The 18168-nt window shown below is 33.9% G+C and overlaps 1 protein-coding gene across 1 annotated transcript in view; it reads right to left on the bottom strand.

The window, feature by feature from the left end:
- Positions 1–152: 152 nt before the first annotated feature.
- The window catches only part of RTF2 (replication termination factor 2), a 70410-nt gene continuing 52394 nt past the window's right edge, over positions 153–18168 (bottom strand). The window contains exons 6-9 of the mRNA XM_051976634.1: positions 9130–9243; positions 1866–1920; positions 1682–1777; positions 153–725 (exon numbers count right to left, since the gene is read on the bottom strand). Of these exons, the coding sequence (XP_051832594.1) occupies positions 547–725; positions 1682–1777; positions 1866–1920; positions 9130–9243 (444 nt within the window). The 3' untranslated portion in view covers positions 153–546. The remainder of the gene's footprint in view (positions 726–1681; positions 1778–1865; positions 1921–9129; positions 9244–18168) is intronic.

Here is an 18168-nt window from a genome sequence, read left to right as displayed (position 1 = left end):
GAGAAGTACAACTTTCTGACTCCCTCTATGGCTGAAGTTAAGGGCACATGCTCTCTTTAGAAATGTCCTTGAGACATCACAATAGGTATTTTTTCTCCTCTGTTCAGGTCTACTTTACTGGTGGACACAAAATCAAGACAAATAAGGGACAGTTTTATTATTGGTATATACTTTATTTGAACTTAAACTGTATCTGAGATTTAAAATGAAAAAGCGTATTGTTAAATTTTAATTATTTTGATGTAAATTAAAACTTCAAAAGTCAAGATGAAATAAAAATCTCCTTTAAGCATTTAATGTTTTAACAGTTTTAATATTCTCCAAAAATAGGCTTGGAGAATATTTAAATTTTCAATTATCTGAGCATCTACCATTTTTCCTACACACTCAATAATTACAACTATTATACTTCAAACAGACAAGGGGGGCAAAATTTATAAACACTTTTCAAAATATAACAAACCAGATATCAGATTACAATGGCTAGTCTATGTGAAAACTATTCTTCCTTAGGGAAGAGAAGCTGCAGTCATACAGAATAGTATTTTAGAAGCAATATGATGTGTGAGTAACCCAATTGGAAGATTCTTCCTTAGAGCGTTTGGCTGAGCTGTGTGTTGTAAAAATAGATTTGTAGGCTTCTGATTCTTCACTGTCTGCTATGGATCTCTTGGTGGTTCCAGAAGATGATTTATTGATTTTTCCTGAAGAATTTCCATTTGTTCCTAGAAAACCCAAAAGGAAAAAAAAAAAAGGCATGAGTTTTAATTCTAGCACTTCAAATTAGAATTCTTTTTCCCACTGAGACAGAACATTCCATGTTATATTTACTCATAAATGTCAACCTGCTCAATACATTTTCTTCCTAATAACCATAAATTATATCAATATAAAAATTATGTGAATCACAAATTATGAATGATAGTCATATATACTTTCCAAATATTGATATAGCTAGGAAATGTAGTTCTGTCTTTAGTCAATGAAAGGGAATTTCTATACAATGATATTTTAATGACAGATTCATTAATATAATTTTATTTTATATTGCTTCACATATGTTTTACATCAGGAAAACAAACATTTTTCCTCATAAAATAAAGAATGGATTGCAAAAGAGCACTGTATTTGGAGTCAGTATGAAGGACCTGGACTGAATGCCTGACTGCCTCTTACTGTGTGGTTCTGGGCAAGTAAATCACTTAACCTGATTTGCCTCATCTATAAAATGACTAACATTGGTAAAATGGCTAACAATCTTGAAGAGATCTGTCCAAGTCATGAGTCAGTATCTACATAGCAGTTTCATTCAGTTAATCTTTTTTTTTTTTAATCCTAAACGAAACAGAAACATAATCAACATAAATCAATATTAAGAGAACCAATTTCAGATTCTCTTGCCTACTCTATTAAGCAATAAAACAATGTGTGTTTCTAATTTCCCCTTAAACCAGAGTATAATTTCTACCTCTTTGGCTGGCTCCTCCTCAGAATTTTTTAAGATGCATAAAGTAAAAGATAATATTATGAAGTAAATCAACTATATTGAAACAGTTATGAGTGAGTGAGTGTGTGTGTGTGTGTGTGTGTGTGTGTGTGTGTGTGTGTATCAAAAGTTAAAGAGACTGTAGGTTAAGAACCCTACCCTAAATTAATAATTATTTTTTCTAGAGGAACAAACCTGCAGTTTTCTGACTAGAAGTGAGTTTCTTCTCTTTAGAATTTAAACTTGGTTCTTCATATTTTAAACCCTTAACTTTTGATGGTCCTGGAGATTCTGTAAAAGAATTAGAGAATGAAATTAGGAAGGGGAGAGGACAGAGAAAGTAGCTTTTTAGAATAATGAAGGTATATTAAAATGTTACCTTTGGTGACATCTGACTTAGAAGCTGATTCTACCGCCTTGGGCTTCTTGAATTTCTGGCAATTAAAAAAAAAAAAAAAAAAAAAAAAGGGCAGGGAGGGAGGAAAGGGGGAGAGAATGAAATGTGAGATTGTATTTAAAACAAGCAGGGAAGAAGCATAGTGTCAAATGTGAATGTGAAATAGATTGAAGTCTATTGATCAGGTTAATGTGCTTTATACAGTAAATTTGTTCCCTTAAGGTGCACCTCTGAGATTCAATTAATTCACAGGGATCACAGGATTGTAGGAGATGAAGCTATCATAGACATCCTTTAATCTTTAATTTAATAGGTGAACAGAGATTCAAAGATTGTGGTTGTGATTTCTTAAGGTTATTATCTAATTTAGCAGCAAAGGAAGTGGCAGAATCTCAATGGGGTTCTGATCTACTCTAGGGCTTCTCCTACTAAAATACCCCAAAATTCTGATAAAGTATCATTCATTTTATTTAAATACTCTTAAATATTTAATACTCTTAAAAATATGCTGAAAGAATAAAATCATTGTAAGTCTATGTTTATTAATCCCTTGAATATTTAATGCACTGTATGAGGAACTGGGGATACAAAGATGAGACAATATTACAAGTCCTATCTGCTAGGAGTTTAGCATTTACTAGGGAATGGGCGATGGACCAAAACCCAAATAACTACAATTGAAATTACAATAAAGTGCATCAAAGCCCGAACTATATTTTTTTGGAAGTATCCTCTCAGCTAAAATTTGCCTAGAACACTTGGTCTGGATTTAGACTATACTCCATCTGTATCCTAGTTTGTAGTATGCTTACTTGTGAGTATAGCTGATACCAATCCCCCCTCCCCCCTTCTCCAGCAAAAAGATCCCCAAATCATTATTTTTAATAATAGTTTTTTATTTTTCAAAATATATGCAAAGATAGTTTTCAATATTCACCCATACAAAAACCCTGTTACAAATTTTTCTTTCTCCTTCCCCTACATAGCAAGCAATCCAATATAAGTTAAACATGTACAATTCTTCTCAATCTATTTCTACATCATGCTACACAAGAAAAATCAAATCAAAAGAGAAAAAAGTGAGAAAGAAAATAAACAAGCAAGAAAATAACAACAGAAGTGAAAATTGTATATTATGATCCACATTCAATCCCCACAGTCCTCTCTGGATGTAGATGGCTCTCTCCATCACAAGTCTATTATAATTGGCCTAAATCACCTCACTGTAATCATATTATTTTCCATTAAAAGAAACCTCTAGTTCAAGCCCCTCATTTAACAGATATAAGCATTTAGGTCTGGAGAAATTAAATGACTTGCTCAGGGCAAAGATACTAAGTAACAAAAATGACAAAAGAGACAGTGAGACTTATTAACCCTCCTAATTCCAAATCTAGTGTTTTCCACTGTATTCTGCTATTCTCTAAATCATCCGGGAAGGCTTCAAGGAGAAAGTGGATTCTAGGCTAGGCATTGAACATAAAGATTTCGAAAAGGGAAGGGGAAGACAGTTCCAGACCTATGAGGAACATAATATACAAAGGCATCCAAAAGAGAAATGACAAGACAGGCAAGCAATAAATATTCCCAACATGACATTTCTATGGAAATTAATGTGTTTGATAAAAAGCTAGCAGAGTATTTGGGATGCTTTTAGAATTAAGGTATTCTTCAAAGACATTTAGAATAAACATGGAAGTCCCCAAGCTAAAGAATCATTTTAAATCAGTGAACTCAGTTAATTTTACCATCAAATTCCACAAGAATGCAACTCCTAAACACCCCCTTCAAACAAAAACAAACCCACTGTGTAGCAATACAAAACTTGTAAAGGTGTAAATACTGGAATGAACATTAGATTATGAATGAGGCCCCCTGGGTTCTAATCCTAGTTCTTTGACTAGTTGGCTGGGGAATCAAGACTATTTGATCTCTCTGGATTTTAGTTCTCTGTAAAATTCCTTGGATCAAAATATCTTTAATATCCCTTCTAGGGCCTATCATTCTGTGATTTGTCCTTCCTTCTCAAAGAAAACCATGATATCAGGGAGGTGATGGATGCCATGCAAATGAATTGGATTTAAGTGAGGGAGGGCTGTGCAAGGTCATCTGCCTTACTTTCCCCTCCAGAGTCATCTGGTTCCTACCATTCTACAGAACTAGGAATCACTAGAATTAAGTACTACTTAGCATCCAGAAGGTGGTGGTAAAGAGACATTCCAAGGCGTTTTAGGAACTCTCAAGAACCAGGTACCATCACCAGCAGAAATTAAAAAACAAAACAAACAAAAAACATACAAAAAGGAAAACCACTGTTAAATGACAGTTCCCTATTTTTTTTTAAAGTTCCTGCTCACATCATACTACAGTGTAAATTCAAAATTTTTGTTGTTTTTAAACTACTTCTATCACTTTTCCTATAAGAAGCACATGGTAGGGCAGGAAAAGCCCGGGATTTAAGGAACAGGTTCACAAGCTCATGGAACTAGGGCTTGAAACCCAGTCCCCTGCTATTTGCTATCTGCATTAACATTGATCACCAGCACCTCATAAGCAATATTCACTTCAAGTTAAGACCATTTCCTAAACATGGCACTCCCTAACATTATCATAAGGTGACAGTGTAAGGAATCTTTGAGCTGCTAATAGAATTGTACATTAATTTCAGTGAATTTAAAAATATTTTTCTTGTCTTTTGCTACTACCTACATTTCCCAGTGGATCCTTTCTCCTCTTAGAGAGCAAACTCTTATAATAAAAAAGACTAAGGAAGAAAAAAAATAAGCAAAACTATCATTTTCATTGGCAAGGTACTTAGCAACACTGCCATTCTCTGGTTTTCTTTAAAATAATAAGCTTTAAACACTTTGATAAATGATTTATTTGCAAAAAGAAACATGGCTAAATAAAGTGCTAATTTTTAAAAACTAAAAGTTTCTTCAAAATTTTCTACTGTTCATGCTCTCTCTATATATACATAAATATAACCTGATAAATTGCTCTCTATTTTGAAATTGTGGAATAAAATACTAGTTAAGGAAAAAAAAAATATATGGGTCACCAATCAGTGATGTTGGCTGTGCTCTCCATCAGGAGTTCCTTAAACTCTTTGGTCTCAGAACTCCTTTATGCTCTTAAAAATTAGTGAAGAATCCCTCTTCCCAAAAGCATCTGTTTATGGCGATTATAATCTATCAATATTTATCACATTATAAATGAAAATATCTTAGAACTATGGAAATAATTTTGATCTTACAGACCATGGGGCTGCCTAAGATGTCCTACTCCACACCTGAAGAACTGCTGCTTTACACAACAGCTTTAGCAAATCACGTGTGTAAAAAAAAAAAAATCAAAGAATATCCCAAGAGTTCTTTCATGTGGGTGGGTTAAATGTATTCTTCAAGACTCTATTTTGGGTCCTATTCTCTTCCTTCACATATAATCTCTCCAATTAGAAAGGCAAGTTTTTTGAGAGTAGCAACAATTTAATTTTTCTTTGCATTCCAAGAACCTTGCTGAGCCTGAAAAATAGGCACTTAATATATGTCTGTTGAATTGAATTGATTTGGCAATCCCTAAAGTTCCTTCTAGGTTTAAATATACAATGAATATGGTCTCATCAGCTCATCTGGGGTTCAATTACCATCTCTATCTAGCTAATTCCCAAATTTATATATCCAGGTGTTAAACATCTCCCCTGGACAATATTACTGACTATTGCATATCTCCAGATGACTTGAATGCATCTCAAACTCAACAAAAACTCACTAATCTCTCCACTAACTGTTTTCTTCTCCCAATTTTCCCCTTTCTATTAAGGAAAACATTATTTTTCTAGTTACCCATATTCTCAACTCTGGAGGCATCCCTTGATGATCTCCCCAAATTACCCTTAATTTCTATATCTAATTAGCCAACAAGACATAGTTTCTGTTATCACTACCACCATCGTTATCTTAATAGCTATCATTTATATAAATGTCTTCCTATGTGTCAGGCAATGTGCTAAACACTTTACACATATCTGAATCTCATAACAACTGCTGTACGTAAGTTTTGTAACTATGGCAGAGATGAAGTGGCTTGCTCATGGTCAGTTAGTATATGTCTGAGGCCAAATTTGAACTCAGTTCTTCTTCAGCATCTTCCAAACAACTGCTAAATAGATATTATTAAAGCAGAAGTTTGATCATGTTACTTTACCATCCATTGTCGCCTCACCAGTTTTTGATGGTTTCCTATTACTGAGATAAAAATACCAAATCCTTAGCCTGGTCTTCCACAATCTGTTTCCCACCTATCTTTTCAGTTGTATTTCATTTATTGTCTCTCTTTGTATTCTATTACAATCAAACTATCCTATTAACTGCTCTTCCTATACAACATTCATTCCTGTATCTGGAACTTTGTACAGCTCCTTTCTCATGCCATTAATTTTACCTGCACCTTACCTCCAAGTCCATAGAACCCTAGCTTTCCTCAAATCACAGTTCAGAAGCAACCTCCCAAAATGAGGTGTTTCCTAATCCTTTCATTTATGGTACACTATCTTCCACCTGAAATTAATATTTCGCTTTGTATATAACTAGTATTTGCCTACTTGGGCACAGGTTTTGTCCTTCAACCCAGATGAAAGCAAACTTTTGGAGGGCAGGGACTATATATTGTCTTGCCTTAGTATATCTCCAGGTCTGAGTCAGAGAATTACAGACTTTCAAAACTGGAAAAAACCTCGGGAGGTATCCTCCAAATGACTCCTCCCACAATAACATACTTAACAAAGGATCATTCATTTTCTACTTAAAATTCTCCAATGGGGTATAAAGGGGCAAGCACTATACCTCTATCTCCTGAGGCAGCTCATTCTACTTCTGACCCCCTCTTAATTATTAGGAAGTGTGTCTCTAGAGAATTTCCAACCATTGCTTCTATCATTTGAGGCCTAAGAAATCCAATTCTTTTTCTATGTAAAGGCCCTTAAAACATCTTAACACAGTTGTCACATACACTTTGAGTTAAGGTTAAGCATCTTTAGTTCCTCCAACTAATATTTCTATGACTAACTCAAAGCCCTTTAGTATCTTGAGTGGTCTTTGTATTCTCTACAGCTAATCAACATTTTCCTAAAAGGTGAGTCCAGAATCAAACAAAAATATTCTATATATGATCTAGGGAAGCAAAGCACTGAACAGTTCTCACCTCCTACTTCCCTGATGCTGGATCTCTTAATGCTTCTTTGGTTACCACATCATAGTGATGACTCATAATGAGCTGGCAGTCCACTAAGCCACCACTTTTTCCAGTCAAACTAATGGCTTTTGTGTCATCTTAGTGCAGTATTTGAAGTAGTAGGCATTCCTGGAATATTTCTGAATTGAACTGTTTGTGTCTTTGCTTATCAAGTCTGTTTTATTTTTCTTTTATCTAATGATTTCTGTTCATTTTGGAGTCTTATATTCCACTGTGGTCCAGACCTGACCTTTCTTATTAAAAGAGTCACCAAATTTTACTATATTGTGAACACTTCACTCTGATTCAAAAAAAAAGCTGGGTCAAATGGATGCTCATTTAAACAAGAATATACTGACATAGAATATTAATAGTTCATACATTTATATAAATGTTAAGGTTTGTGAAAAGCTTTATAGATGTAAGGTCATTTGATGCCCATAATAATCCTGCAAGCATGGATGTCTCTATTATCTCCATTTTAAAGATGAATAAATTCAACCAAAATCTTATTAGCCAACCACTGTCTGAGGCAGGATTAAAATCCAGGTTTTCTTGACCAGTTTCCTGACTTTATTTAGAGTCCAAAGCTTCTCTCTTGTTGACTGACATTTACTGCAACACAAAATTCAGGGGATAGATCTGGAGTTTATTAAACCATATGAAGTCAATCCTTACGATCTGTGGATTCCACATTTGCAAACTTGTCTGTTCACTGAAATTTGTTTTGTATCCCCAAATTCAATGCCCACAATGTTTTGCGGTTATTTGGAGACATTCAGAAACAATGAAAAAATTTGAATCATCTGCCCGAAGTGAAGTCAAGGCAATTTTGCTGCCTTCTTTCAGTTCTCACTGTAAATAAGCGACCTTTTCAGATTCTATTTAGTGCCATGTTTTTCACATTTTGTGAACGATGGTTCAGCATTTGCTAATTCAGTATTCACAGAGACTTTATAAAATTTAACTATCTCAAATGACAAGAATTAACTGCATTCAGATGTAGTATCTTACTAGCCATCTAGTTTAACCCTTCATTTTATAGATGAGAAATAAATGTCCTGTTGAGTTTTCAGTTCTGTCCAATTCCTTATGAACCCCAATTTGAGGTTTTCTTGGCAAAGGTACTGAAATGTTTCATCATTTTCTTCTCTACCTTATTTTACAGATGTGGAAACTAAGGCAAACAGGGTTAACTAATTTGCTCAAAGTCACACAACTAGAAAGTGTCTAGGACTAGAATTGAACTCAGGAAGACAAACTTCCTGAGGCCTGGCACTCTGTCCATTGGGTCAGTTAGCTATCCTGCTCAACATTAAAAAGTAAGTCTCCAAGGGGAAATTCAAAATCAAGTATCGCAAGTCCAATATTTTATTCCCTACATCTTAAATTTTTAAATTTGCATTCCATGATTTGTTGTCAACATAACATATATATAATGCTTTCAAGTTTGTGAAAAGCTTTGCAAGCAATACTTCATTGTTGTCCTCTGTTCCTTTCACAGAACAGACCATCTCTTACCTCTGTGAATATTAAAGGACTCGTGAACCTAGAATTGGAATTCTTTCAAAGATGCAGATTTAGTAGATAAAAGAAATTCTCCAGGAGTTTCTAACAACAGGCAAAGGATCAGTGATTTACTCAGGGTCACAAAGTTAACAAGAAAGTCTGGATTTGAACTCATATCTTTCTGAAAGCAATTCTGGCCCTCAATTTATTATGGCACACTGGCAAATGTAGCTGAAACTGAAGTGAAACTGATGAATAGCAATTTAGTAATTCTAAACCCTTGAACTGGATAACTGACCAATGTTCTTTAATTGTCCTAGATTAGAGTGGAAATTATAAAGACTTTGATCAAGATCCTCTTAACAGTTATTAAGAAGAAGAATGTAAATTGTATTTATCCTCATTAAAAATGCATTTATGATTATTCAGCTGCCAAGAAGACATTTAAAACCATTAAAGATAAGCAAACTGGCATATATGCTGGAGAGAGAACAAAGTATATTACCTTTTCCAATTTCATTTTCAGTCGTCTGTCTTCCATTCTCTTCTTTAATACATCTACATCCTCTTTATTGCCATTAAGTACAATGACATCATCTTCTTGAAAAGGAACACCACACTAAAGTAAAGGGAAAAAGAAAATAGAAATTGATATACTACTGTTTTCTAAGTTTCTTTCTCCTTTCCTAAATTTATTATATATGAGTCCAAAGGTCAGAGTCAATATATTTCCTCACTCAGCAAACACAAGCAATTACTTAGTATTTACATATGAGCAAAGAGTACAATTTTGGATAGTCACTGGCATGGTAGAAGATGGATACAGAATTTTGTTCAATCATATATGTTAAGAAATATTCATATTTATATCATTATGCAGACATGTCATTAACAATATGTAAAAATAATAACAATAGCAATAACATTTATATATAACACTTAATTATAAGCCAGTCACTGTGCTAAATGATTTACAATTATATCTCTTAACCATTCCCAATAAGATCAGGGTCATGGTTGCCCACTATCACTATTACTATTCAATATTGTATTAGAAATGTTAGCTTTGACAATAAGAGAAGAAAAAAGAGATTAAAGGAATTAGAGTAGGTAATGAGGAAACCAAATTATCATTCTTTGCAGATAATATGATGGTATTCTTAGAAAACTCTAGAGCAGTGGTTCTCAAAGTATGGTCTAGAGAATCCTGGGGATCTCTGAAACCCTTTTAGAGGGTCTACAAATTCAAAAATAGTTTTTATTTCCAATATGGTAAATGTCTATAAATATAATCCAGATAAACAAAAACACTTTGGAGAGATCCTCAATAATTTTTAATAGGATAAAGATACTGAAAACAAAAGTTTGAGAACCACTTCAGAAAATCAATTAAAATACTACTAGAAACAATTCACAACTACAGTTATATCGTTGATCCTTACAAATGCCAGAAAGTAGATGCTATTTTTATCCATATTTTACAAATGAGGAAACTGAGGCAAACAGAGTCTTGTTCAGGATCACACAACTAATGTCTGAGGTGGGATTTGAACTCAAGTCTTTCTGACATCATGCACAGTGCTTTATCTACCATGCCAGGAAAACTATTCCTAATATATATATATAACAAGAAAGGATACTAAGGATCACATGGACTAAAATTCACAAAGGAAAGTAAACCCAAGGAAGAATGGATAACTCAAGAATAAAACTGTGGAGACACAAAAAGAATCATTTCCAATGTAGAAGAACATTTTGAAGATACTTAAAGATAATTATATGAATACATAAGAAACTCGCCAAAAATTTAAGATTTTTTTTTTATTATAACTTTTTATTGACAGAGCCCATGCCTGGGTAATTTTTTTACAACATTATCCCTTGCACTTACTTCTGTTCTGACTTTTCCCCTCCCTCCCTTCACCCCCTCCCCCAGATGGCAAGCAGTCCTATACAAGTTAAAATACGTCACAGTGTATCCTAGATAATTTAAGATTTTTAAAGAGGAAAAATAACACCATAATTTATGTCTTTTTAAAGTTTCTAAAGTGCTTTTTATATATTATTTCATTTAAGCTTTAAAATGAATCCTGTTAAAATAGGTAGTGTTATCTCTATTTTATGGATGAGCAAACTGGGATTGAAAGAGGTTTAAATGACTTGCATAGTTTTTATGTATCTGAAGCTGGTTTAAAACTTGGCTCTTCCTGACTCCACATGCACTCCATGTTCTATCCACTGTGTTATCTAACTGCCATGTCAAAATAGTGTCAAGAAGGTTAAAGCGCAGAATGAGGTCAGGTGGCAAGGTAAACAAAAAGCATTTTTTAAAAGCTAGATTGGAGAAAAAGACAGAGCGGGAGGATCACTACTGTCAGAGAATATGGAGCTGTCCATTCTGCAGGGCTGTGTAATGGAAAAAACAGAATGACAAGGCCTAACAAGGAGGCCACACCCAAGATAAGGGCTTAAAAAAGAAGCCCCAGAAGTTTTCCAGTAGATTCTGGCTAAAGTAACAGCAACCAGAAAAAATAGGTGAAATACTAAAGTCACTTTCAGTGAACTCCTGTATCACAAAGGGTAAGATGAGATACTATAAAGTATTTTGCTGAAATTTAGATCCATGATGTATATGGCATTCTCCTGATTGACCAATCAAATCATTTATAAAATGCTTTCAAGTTTGTGAAAAGCTTTGTGTACAACACAATGTTGGCCTCTGAGATATGTACTACAGTATTCCTATGGTTACCAGAGCTATCACTATTTATTCTAAATTGTCACAAATATATCACAATTCTATAATTTTTCAGAAATGAAAATCAAGTTCACTAGCTAATAACCCTCAGAATCTATCTTTTCCTCTTCTCATTCCCCAAATAGAGTAATTCCTACCTTCTTTCCCCGAGTCAAAGGTTATAGAAAAGCTGAGAATTAGGTTATAGAAAAGCTGAGAATGAGGATTAAGAAAAAAAAAGGCTATTAGATTTGGCAACTAAGTGATCACTGGCAACTTTGGAGAGAGCAGTTTCAGTAATATTATGAGGTGGGGAGCCACATTATTAAAATTAAGAGAGAGGAGAGAAAGCAGAAGCACCTAATTGTAGACCTTTTCAAGGAGTTTAGCCACAAAGGGCAATTTTGTGTCATCTGTAAATTTGACAAGTATATATCATCTATGTCTTTAAATCATTGCTGAAAATGTTCAGAAAAAAAAAAACCAGGATCGAGAAAAGATCACTAAGTTTTGCTACTGAAGTATTTCAGGCTGATAATGACTCATTAAACAATTTTAGCTCCTCTAAGGAGTATGAAGGACTTTATCAAATGCACTGCTAAAATCTAATTTATTTATATTCAGAATGCCTTTAATCTGTCGATCTGATCACCACATTAAAAAAAAGGAAGTAAAATCAGTTTGACATAAGTCTTGATGAAGCCATGATGCCTCCATGTACTCAATGGTTCTTTTTCTAAATGTTCACTAACCTTTCTTTTAAGATGTTTTATAATTTTACCAGGAATTTAAGTTGAATTTATTAATCTATGTTGTCTGAAGACTTCACTTTTTCAAAAACTAAATTTTCAAAAAAATAATTGCTTTATGAAATCATGTTGGGAAAGAAAGATCAGAACAAAAGGGAAAAACCATGAAGAAAAAAAACAAAAACAAAAAAGAAGTGAACACAAATACAGGTTGATTTAAATTCAATCTTCATAGTTTTTTTGTTTGTTTGTTTTTAATGCAGATGGAATTTTCTATCCAAAGTCTACTGGGATTGCCTTGGACTATTTATTTTTTTTTATTAGGAAATCAGGACAGAATTTATCTTTCTTCAATCCTGAAGTGGTCCTCTCATTTCTTTTATGACTTTTCAAAGATCATTCAGAGCGTTGCATTAACATCTACCCATCCACCCCATAATTTATCAACTGGCTAAGTGACTTGAATTTGTCGAGGACAGCTCCTATCTTTACCTACTGATCTTGGGTTTCAGCTCTATGTTAGTCACTTCTGTTGTTTTTCCTCATTCACTGTCTTCTACAGAGAAAAATGAAACAAATTAAACAAGAAGCTCCATTTCTGTTTACTCATTACCACTCAATGACAATGGTCTTTTTTGTCCTCCTCCCCCCATTTAGGTTTAAAATAAAAACTTGTTGTCTGTTTACCACACCAATCTCAGTTCTGAGTGTTTACCACTTCTAACACTATTCCTAAAATACCTTATTTTGCTTTTGCATTTATCTTGTTACCTGGCTTTGCTTCCAAGTTTTCTTGAAATTTTAAAGTTGGTAAATGGCTGACAGCCTTGAATTTCTAACTATGACAATTTATATATGTGGTTAAAGAGTTCTGCATGTAGAGGGAGAGTCCATTCTTGTGAAAGAAAATAGTACAGGATTGTACAGGATGGATGAAGATCTGCACTCTGTTAAGAGCTACACATAGATATGTAGTTCTATAAAAGACAAAAAGTACAGATTCATCTGAAGGATTCAAGAAAAAATTATTAAAAACAAGGGTAGGGAAAAAATTAAGACAATGCACTTACTCAGTTAAAAACCTGTTTCTGAGGCCATGGAAAAATGAGCTAGTATCTGCTGGCTGAAATTCACATATAAAAAAACCACTCTGCCACTTACTGCTTTTGTGACTGTAGGCAAGTTATTTAAACTCTGGGTCTCATTTCCCTCATCTGCAAATGATGGGGATGGACTAGAAGATCTATTAGATCTCTTCCAAATTCAAATCAAGGATCACAAATCTTTCAGGAGTATCCTTGGTGAACCAGTTCTTCTATCATCTAGTCTTTGCTTCTGTAGGTCATGCTGAATTCTGTCTTTAAAAAAATCAAGCTACAGCTATAAGTATCAGTTTGGGACAGAAACTAAGAATCATTTGTGAGTCATGACAGGAAAGCAATATAGATTTATCTGGTAGGAACAGAGAGCAGAATATGCTGTCTTCTTCCAGACATGAAAATGAAGGGTCACAATCTTGATCCTGAATGACAGTAAAGTATAGTCTAAGAATAAAAGAATTTGGAATGTGCTAATGCCCTTAATATAAAACTGAGTCTTATTATCTTTGTATCTTTCCTAGATAGTCTAGTGTTATTGCAGCCCACAATTATAAGTAAAAGTCAAACAAACATATTATTAACAAAATCAGGTTAAAAAAAACTGAATTCAGTTTCAATTGATCAAGGATGGACAGAAGCAGCTACACTCAAAGAAAGAACACTGGGAAATTAATATAAACTTCTTGCATTTCTGTTTTTCTTCTCGGGTTATTTATACCTTCTGAATCCAATTCTCATTGTGCAACAAAAGAACTGTTCGGTTCTGCACACATATATTGTATCTAGGATATACTGTAACCTATTTAACATATAAAGGACTGCTTGCCATCTGGGGGAGGGGGTAGAGGAAGGGAGGGGAAAAATCGGAACAGAAGTGAGTGCAAGGGATAATGCTGTAAAAAATTACCCTGGCATGGGTTCTGTCAATAAAAAGTTTAAAATAAATAAATAAATTAAAATAAAAAAAGCTGGCTTTTACCTTCCCCCAGTCCTTTGTAATAGTTTTGGGGGCTAGACCAGGTTGTTAAGATATGGGATCTTCTCCAGAAATTCAAAGAATGTCTCATAATCTCTGAACTATCATTTACGATAATCACAATTTATTTTTCCTGTAACAGAAACTAAGCTAGAGAGCAAAGTTGGCACTATTCCCTTTTTCCATTTCAAAATTTGGACAGATCTTATCCAACTGCTTTTTCTTTCTTATGGGGGAAAAAAGTAAAAACATGTGAAAATTTAAGCCATGTTTTTAAATTTTTTAATTCCCAATAAATTAAGGATGGAGAGAAATTAAGTTCAAGTACAATTTTATTTCATCTTAGTCATTATTTCATTACAATCTAATGGCTTGAGTACATGATACATGTGCATAGGAAAAAAAAAAAAGGGCTATTTTTCTTTTAAATCTTATAGGTCCCTTATGCCTTTCAATAAAGAAAAAACTTTATGCCTTAAAAAAAAAATGTACTTCTGCATATTTTTTCATGGTTAGCTAAAATCCTGCTCCAATACCCTACTATTGCATGTAGGTGAATTTGCGTTCTTGAAGGTACATGCTTTTGCAGTTTTTCCAAGATGGAATAATTTAAGAGTAGAGGAACTCTTCACCAAAATGACCACAGGGTGATAAATTCAGCAGCCATGGTAATTCAAAATATACTATACACTAAATGGTAAAGGGCTTGTGAAAGGAAGTATCCATACTTATGAAATCAGAAATCAAAAATTCCCAAAATACTCAAGTAAGCTCAGTGTACAGGAAGAAGCCTAAGCCTAAGGCCAGTTAGTGTGCTATACGAATACTGGGTGGAACCAGGATGCTGGCTTATTTCCTATCTAAGCAATGAGAGACAGAGTTTGTGTTTAAGGAAAAAAAAAAAAAAAGAGAGACTGGTTGTTTAAACTATTGTTCAGAATTCAGAATGTAGCTTTTAAATGAAGTCTTTGAGAATGAGGATAGATGTGGAACTATTGCTTATTTTCCTTCTGAAAATAATCATTCCTTCAAGAAATTTAGTGAGAAACAGAGGAAAGAGTACTTGTCTTGGACCTTGGAAATTAGACTTCAACACTTACTAGAAATGTAAACATAGAGAAATCATTCAATGTCTCAGAGTTTCAGTTTTTTAAAAATGTTTTAAGGATATATTCTTTTTAAAAACATTTTCACCTCCCAATAAAATATTACTTGTCTTAGTTTTCTCATTTTACAAGTGTGAAGAATTATAGGGCTACTGTAAATAAAGTGAGTGGTAAACTTTAAGGTGCTATAAAAATGAATTATTTTTTGTTATCAAGTAACATTTATTAAGTATTTACTATTTATAATATACTGCACTAGAAACAAAGGACTCAAATCAACCAAATACTTCTTCCACAATGTCGACCTTCAAATTCTTGAAGAAAGCTATCATGTTCTTCCTCTAAGTTCTTCCCTCCCTCTTTTTAATAGTAATGATAAGAGCTAACATTTATATTGCCCTTTAGGGTTTGCAAAGTCCTTTTTCATATTTTACACTATTTCACTTTTGCCACAGAACAACACTGGCAGGTAGAGGCTATTATGCCCATTTTACAGATGAAGAAACTGAATCCAAAGTTAAGTGAACTTGAACAAGGTCAAACAGCAAGAATCAAATTTAGTTTCTTCTTGACTCAAGTCTAGAGCTTTATTAAACTAAGCTGCATGTCTTCTAAACGAAACATCTCCAGGTCCCTCAAATCCATCCTTTTAACATGTTTCTACCTTCAACATTAATTTCCAAGTCAAAATTCAGTAGTTTAATCAACACATATTTAAATGCTTGCTGTTTCTGTTTCCGTTTCCATGCTCTACATCAGCTGAAGTGTCGAACACATTGTCTAGCAGCCTGAACTAGATTAAAATACAACTAGGAAATATTTAATAAAATAAAAATATAATAAAACACAGATAACATTACATTTTAAAACTAAGTCATTATATGGCCTGCAGAAAGTTTAAATTGATGGCCCTCTTTTCTATTTGAATTTGACAGTATTGTTTTTAAGATCCTTCCCTGATAGTTTGTGGTCTAAGGAAGAATTTTTTTTTTTTTTTTTTTTGCTAAGGCAATTCGAGTTAGGTGACTTGCCCAGGGTCACACAGCTAGGAAGTGTTAAGTGTCTGAGTCCAGATTTGAACTCAGGTCCTCCTGACTTCAGGGCTTGTACTCCATCCATTGTACCACCTAGCTGCCCCAGGAAGGGTATTCTTAATCTGGTACCTCTAAATTTTTTTATTTCAATATTTCAAAAACTAATACAACTAGTTTCTTTTGTAATCTTATTTTATTTTATGCACTTAGACATACTATTGTTTTTTTTTTTTAAATTTAAATAACTTTTTATTGATAGAACCCATGCCAGGGTAATTTTTTACAGCATTATCCCTTGCATTCACTTCTGTTCTGATTTTTCCCCTCCCTCTCTCCACCCCCTCCCCCAGATGACAAGCAGTCCTTTACATAGACATACTATTCTAAGATGAAGTCAATAAGTTTCACCAGACTGACAAAGAAGTTCCTAACACACAAAAAGATTAAACTCCTGGTCTAAACTCTCTTTCAAAGCTGACATTCTCTGACGTGCAAGGGACTGCTAGACCTAAGATTACAATTCCAAACAAAACAGATTCTAGCCTCAATAAGTTTACATTCTAGAGAAGGATATGACGTACATACAAAAAAAAAAAAAAAAGAAAAGGAATCAAATGAACAAGAAGTGAAAAGACATCCAAGCCAGTTTCTAAGCTTATTAGCCAATTATCACTTCACCATGTAATAATGCTTTGTTTTATACTGACTTGTGTTTGTGTCTTACTAGACATAAGCTCCATGAAGGCAAGGGGCTTGTCTGTCTTAATCTTTCCAACTTCCCTAACAACTCACACACACATAGTTTGGTTTCTAGGCATTATGTTGGCTGACTGTATGCTGAATGAATCCTTGGCAACAAACTTATAAATCTGTGAGAAGTAGCAGTTCAGAGTGGAAATTAAGAGTCCCAAAGGCACCAGAGAATGCTTTCAGTAACCACACTCTTTTCTTCAAAATTAACCTCAGCAAGCCACTACAAAATATAGCAGGATCAACAGAGATGCTATACATACTATATTTGCTAAAAGCTTGTCTTTCCCATTCACAAAGGCACTTTTTATTTATTTTGCCTTTTGTTGCATGAAATTAGCACCCCATCTCAGAACTTTACAACATGGCCTTATTGGATTTCAGTAACTCTAGAAAAGAGAAAAATATCAACATTCTCCTACCTATACAAAAGGAAATTCCAGATTATTTCAAGGAAATATTTCAAAATTTGTCTTCACACACAGCAAGATAAGTCTCACAAGATCAAGGAACCATAAATAAGTAAAATCTGCAGTCATTAAATACAAGATTCAGCTGATTCACATGCATAAAAGAAAAGGCTAAGAGATTACAAAATTATCAACTAATTAGGTCCATTTTCTGCCTGCTCCCCTATTCCTAAGAGGTCTGACAATGTAAAAGCAATAAGATGCAGGGAATTTCTTTATAACCAGTGAAAGTGGGAAGATTTTAAAGTAAAAGCATCCTGCAGATGAAGGAAAAAGAGACTTCCTCTTTGCAATATATTTTTGATCCAGCTCTACCAATGATGGAGTTCATCACCTGCAGTCTTAGAGGACAGAAACACTGCACAGGCTTACCACAGTCACTGAAGTGAAGTACCTAAGAGATTAATGCTGAAATGTCAAGTATTTAGATTTTCCTAAATGCTAACATAAAGCTGAACAAATTGTCTAATACTAGTTTACCCTCTTAATGAAGCACTAGATAAAATATGGTAGGTGTGACATTTGGTCCTAGCACAATTTATTTAAAGCAGAGGAATTTGATCTACTCCTGCTCATTATTTCAGCCAAAAGAATTCTTAGCTTATGTGAATCATCATCTTTT

This window comes from Antechinus flavipes, chromosome 2 (genome assembly GCF_016432865.1).
Source record: "Antechinus flavipes isolate AdamAnt ecotype Samford, QLD, Australia chromosome 2, AdamAnt_v2, whole genome shotgun sequence".
Classification (NCBI taxonomy): domain Eukaryota; kingdom Metazoa; phylum Chordata; class Mammalia; order Dasyuromorphia; family Dasyuridae; genus Antechinus; species Antechinus flavipes.
Note: the sequence above shows the minus strand (reverse complement) of the source record. Positions and strands in the feature narration are given on the sequence as shown.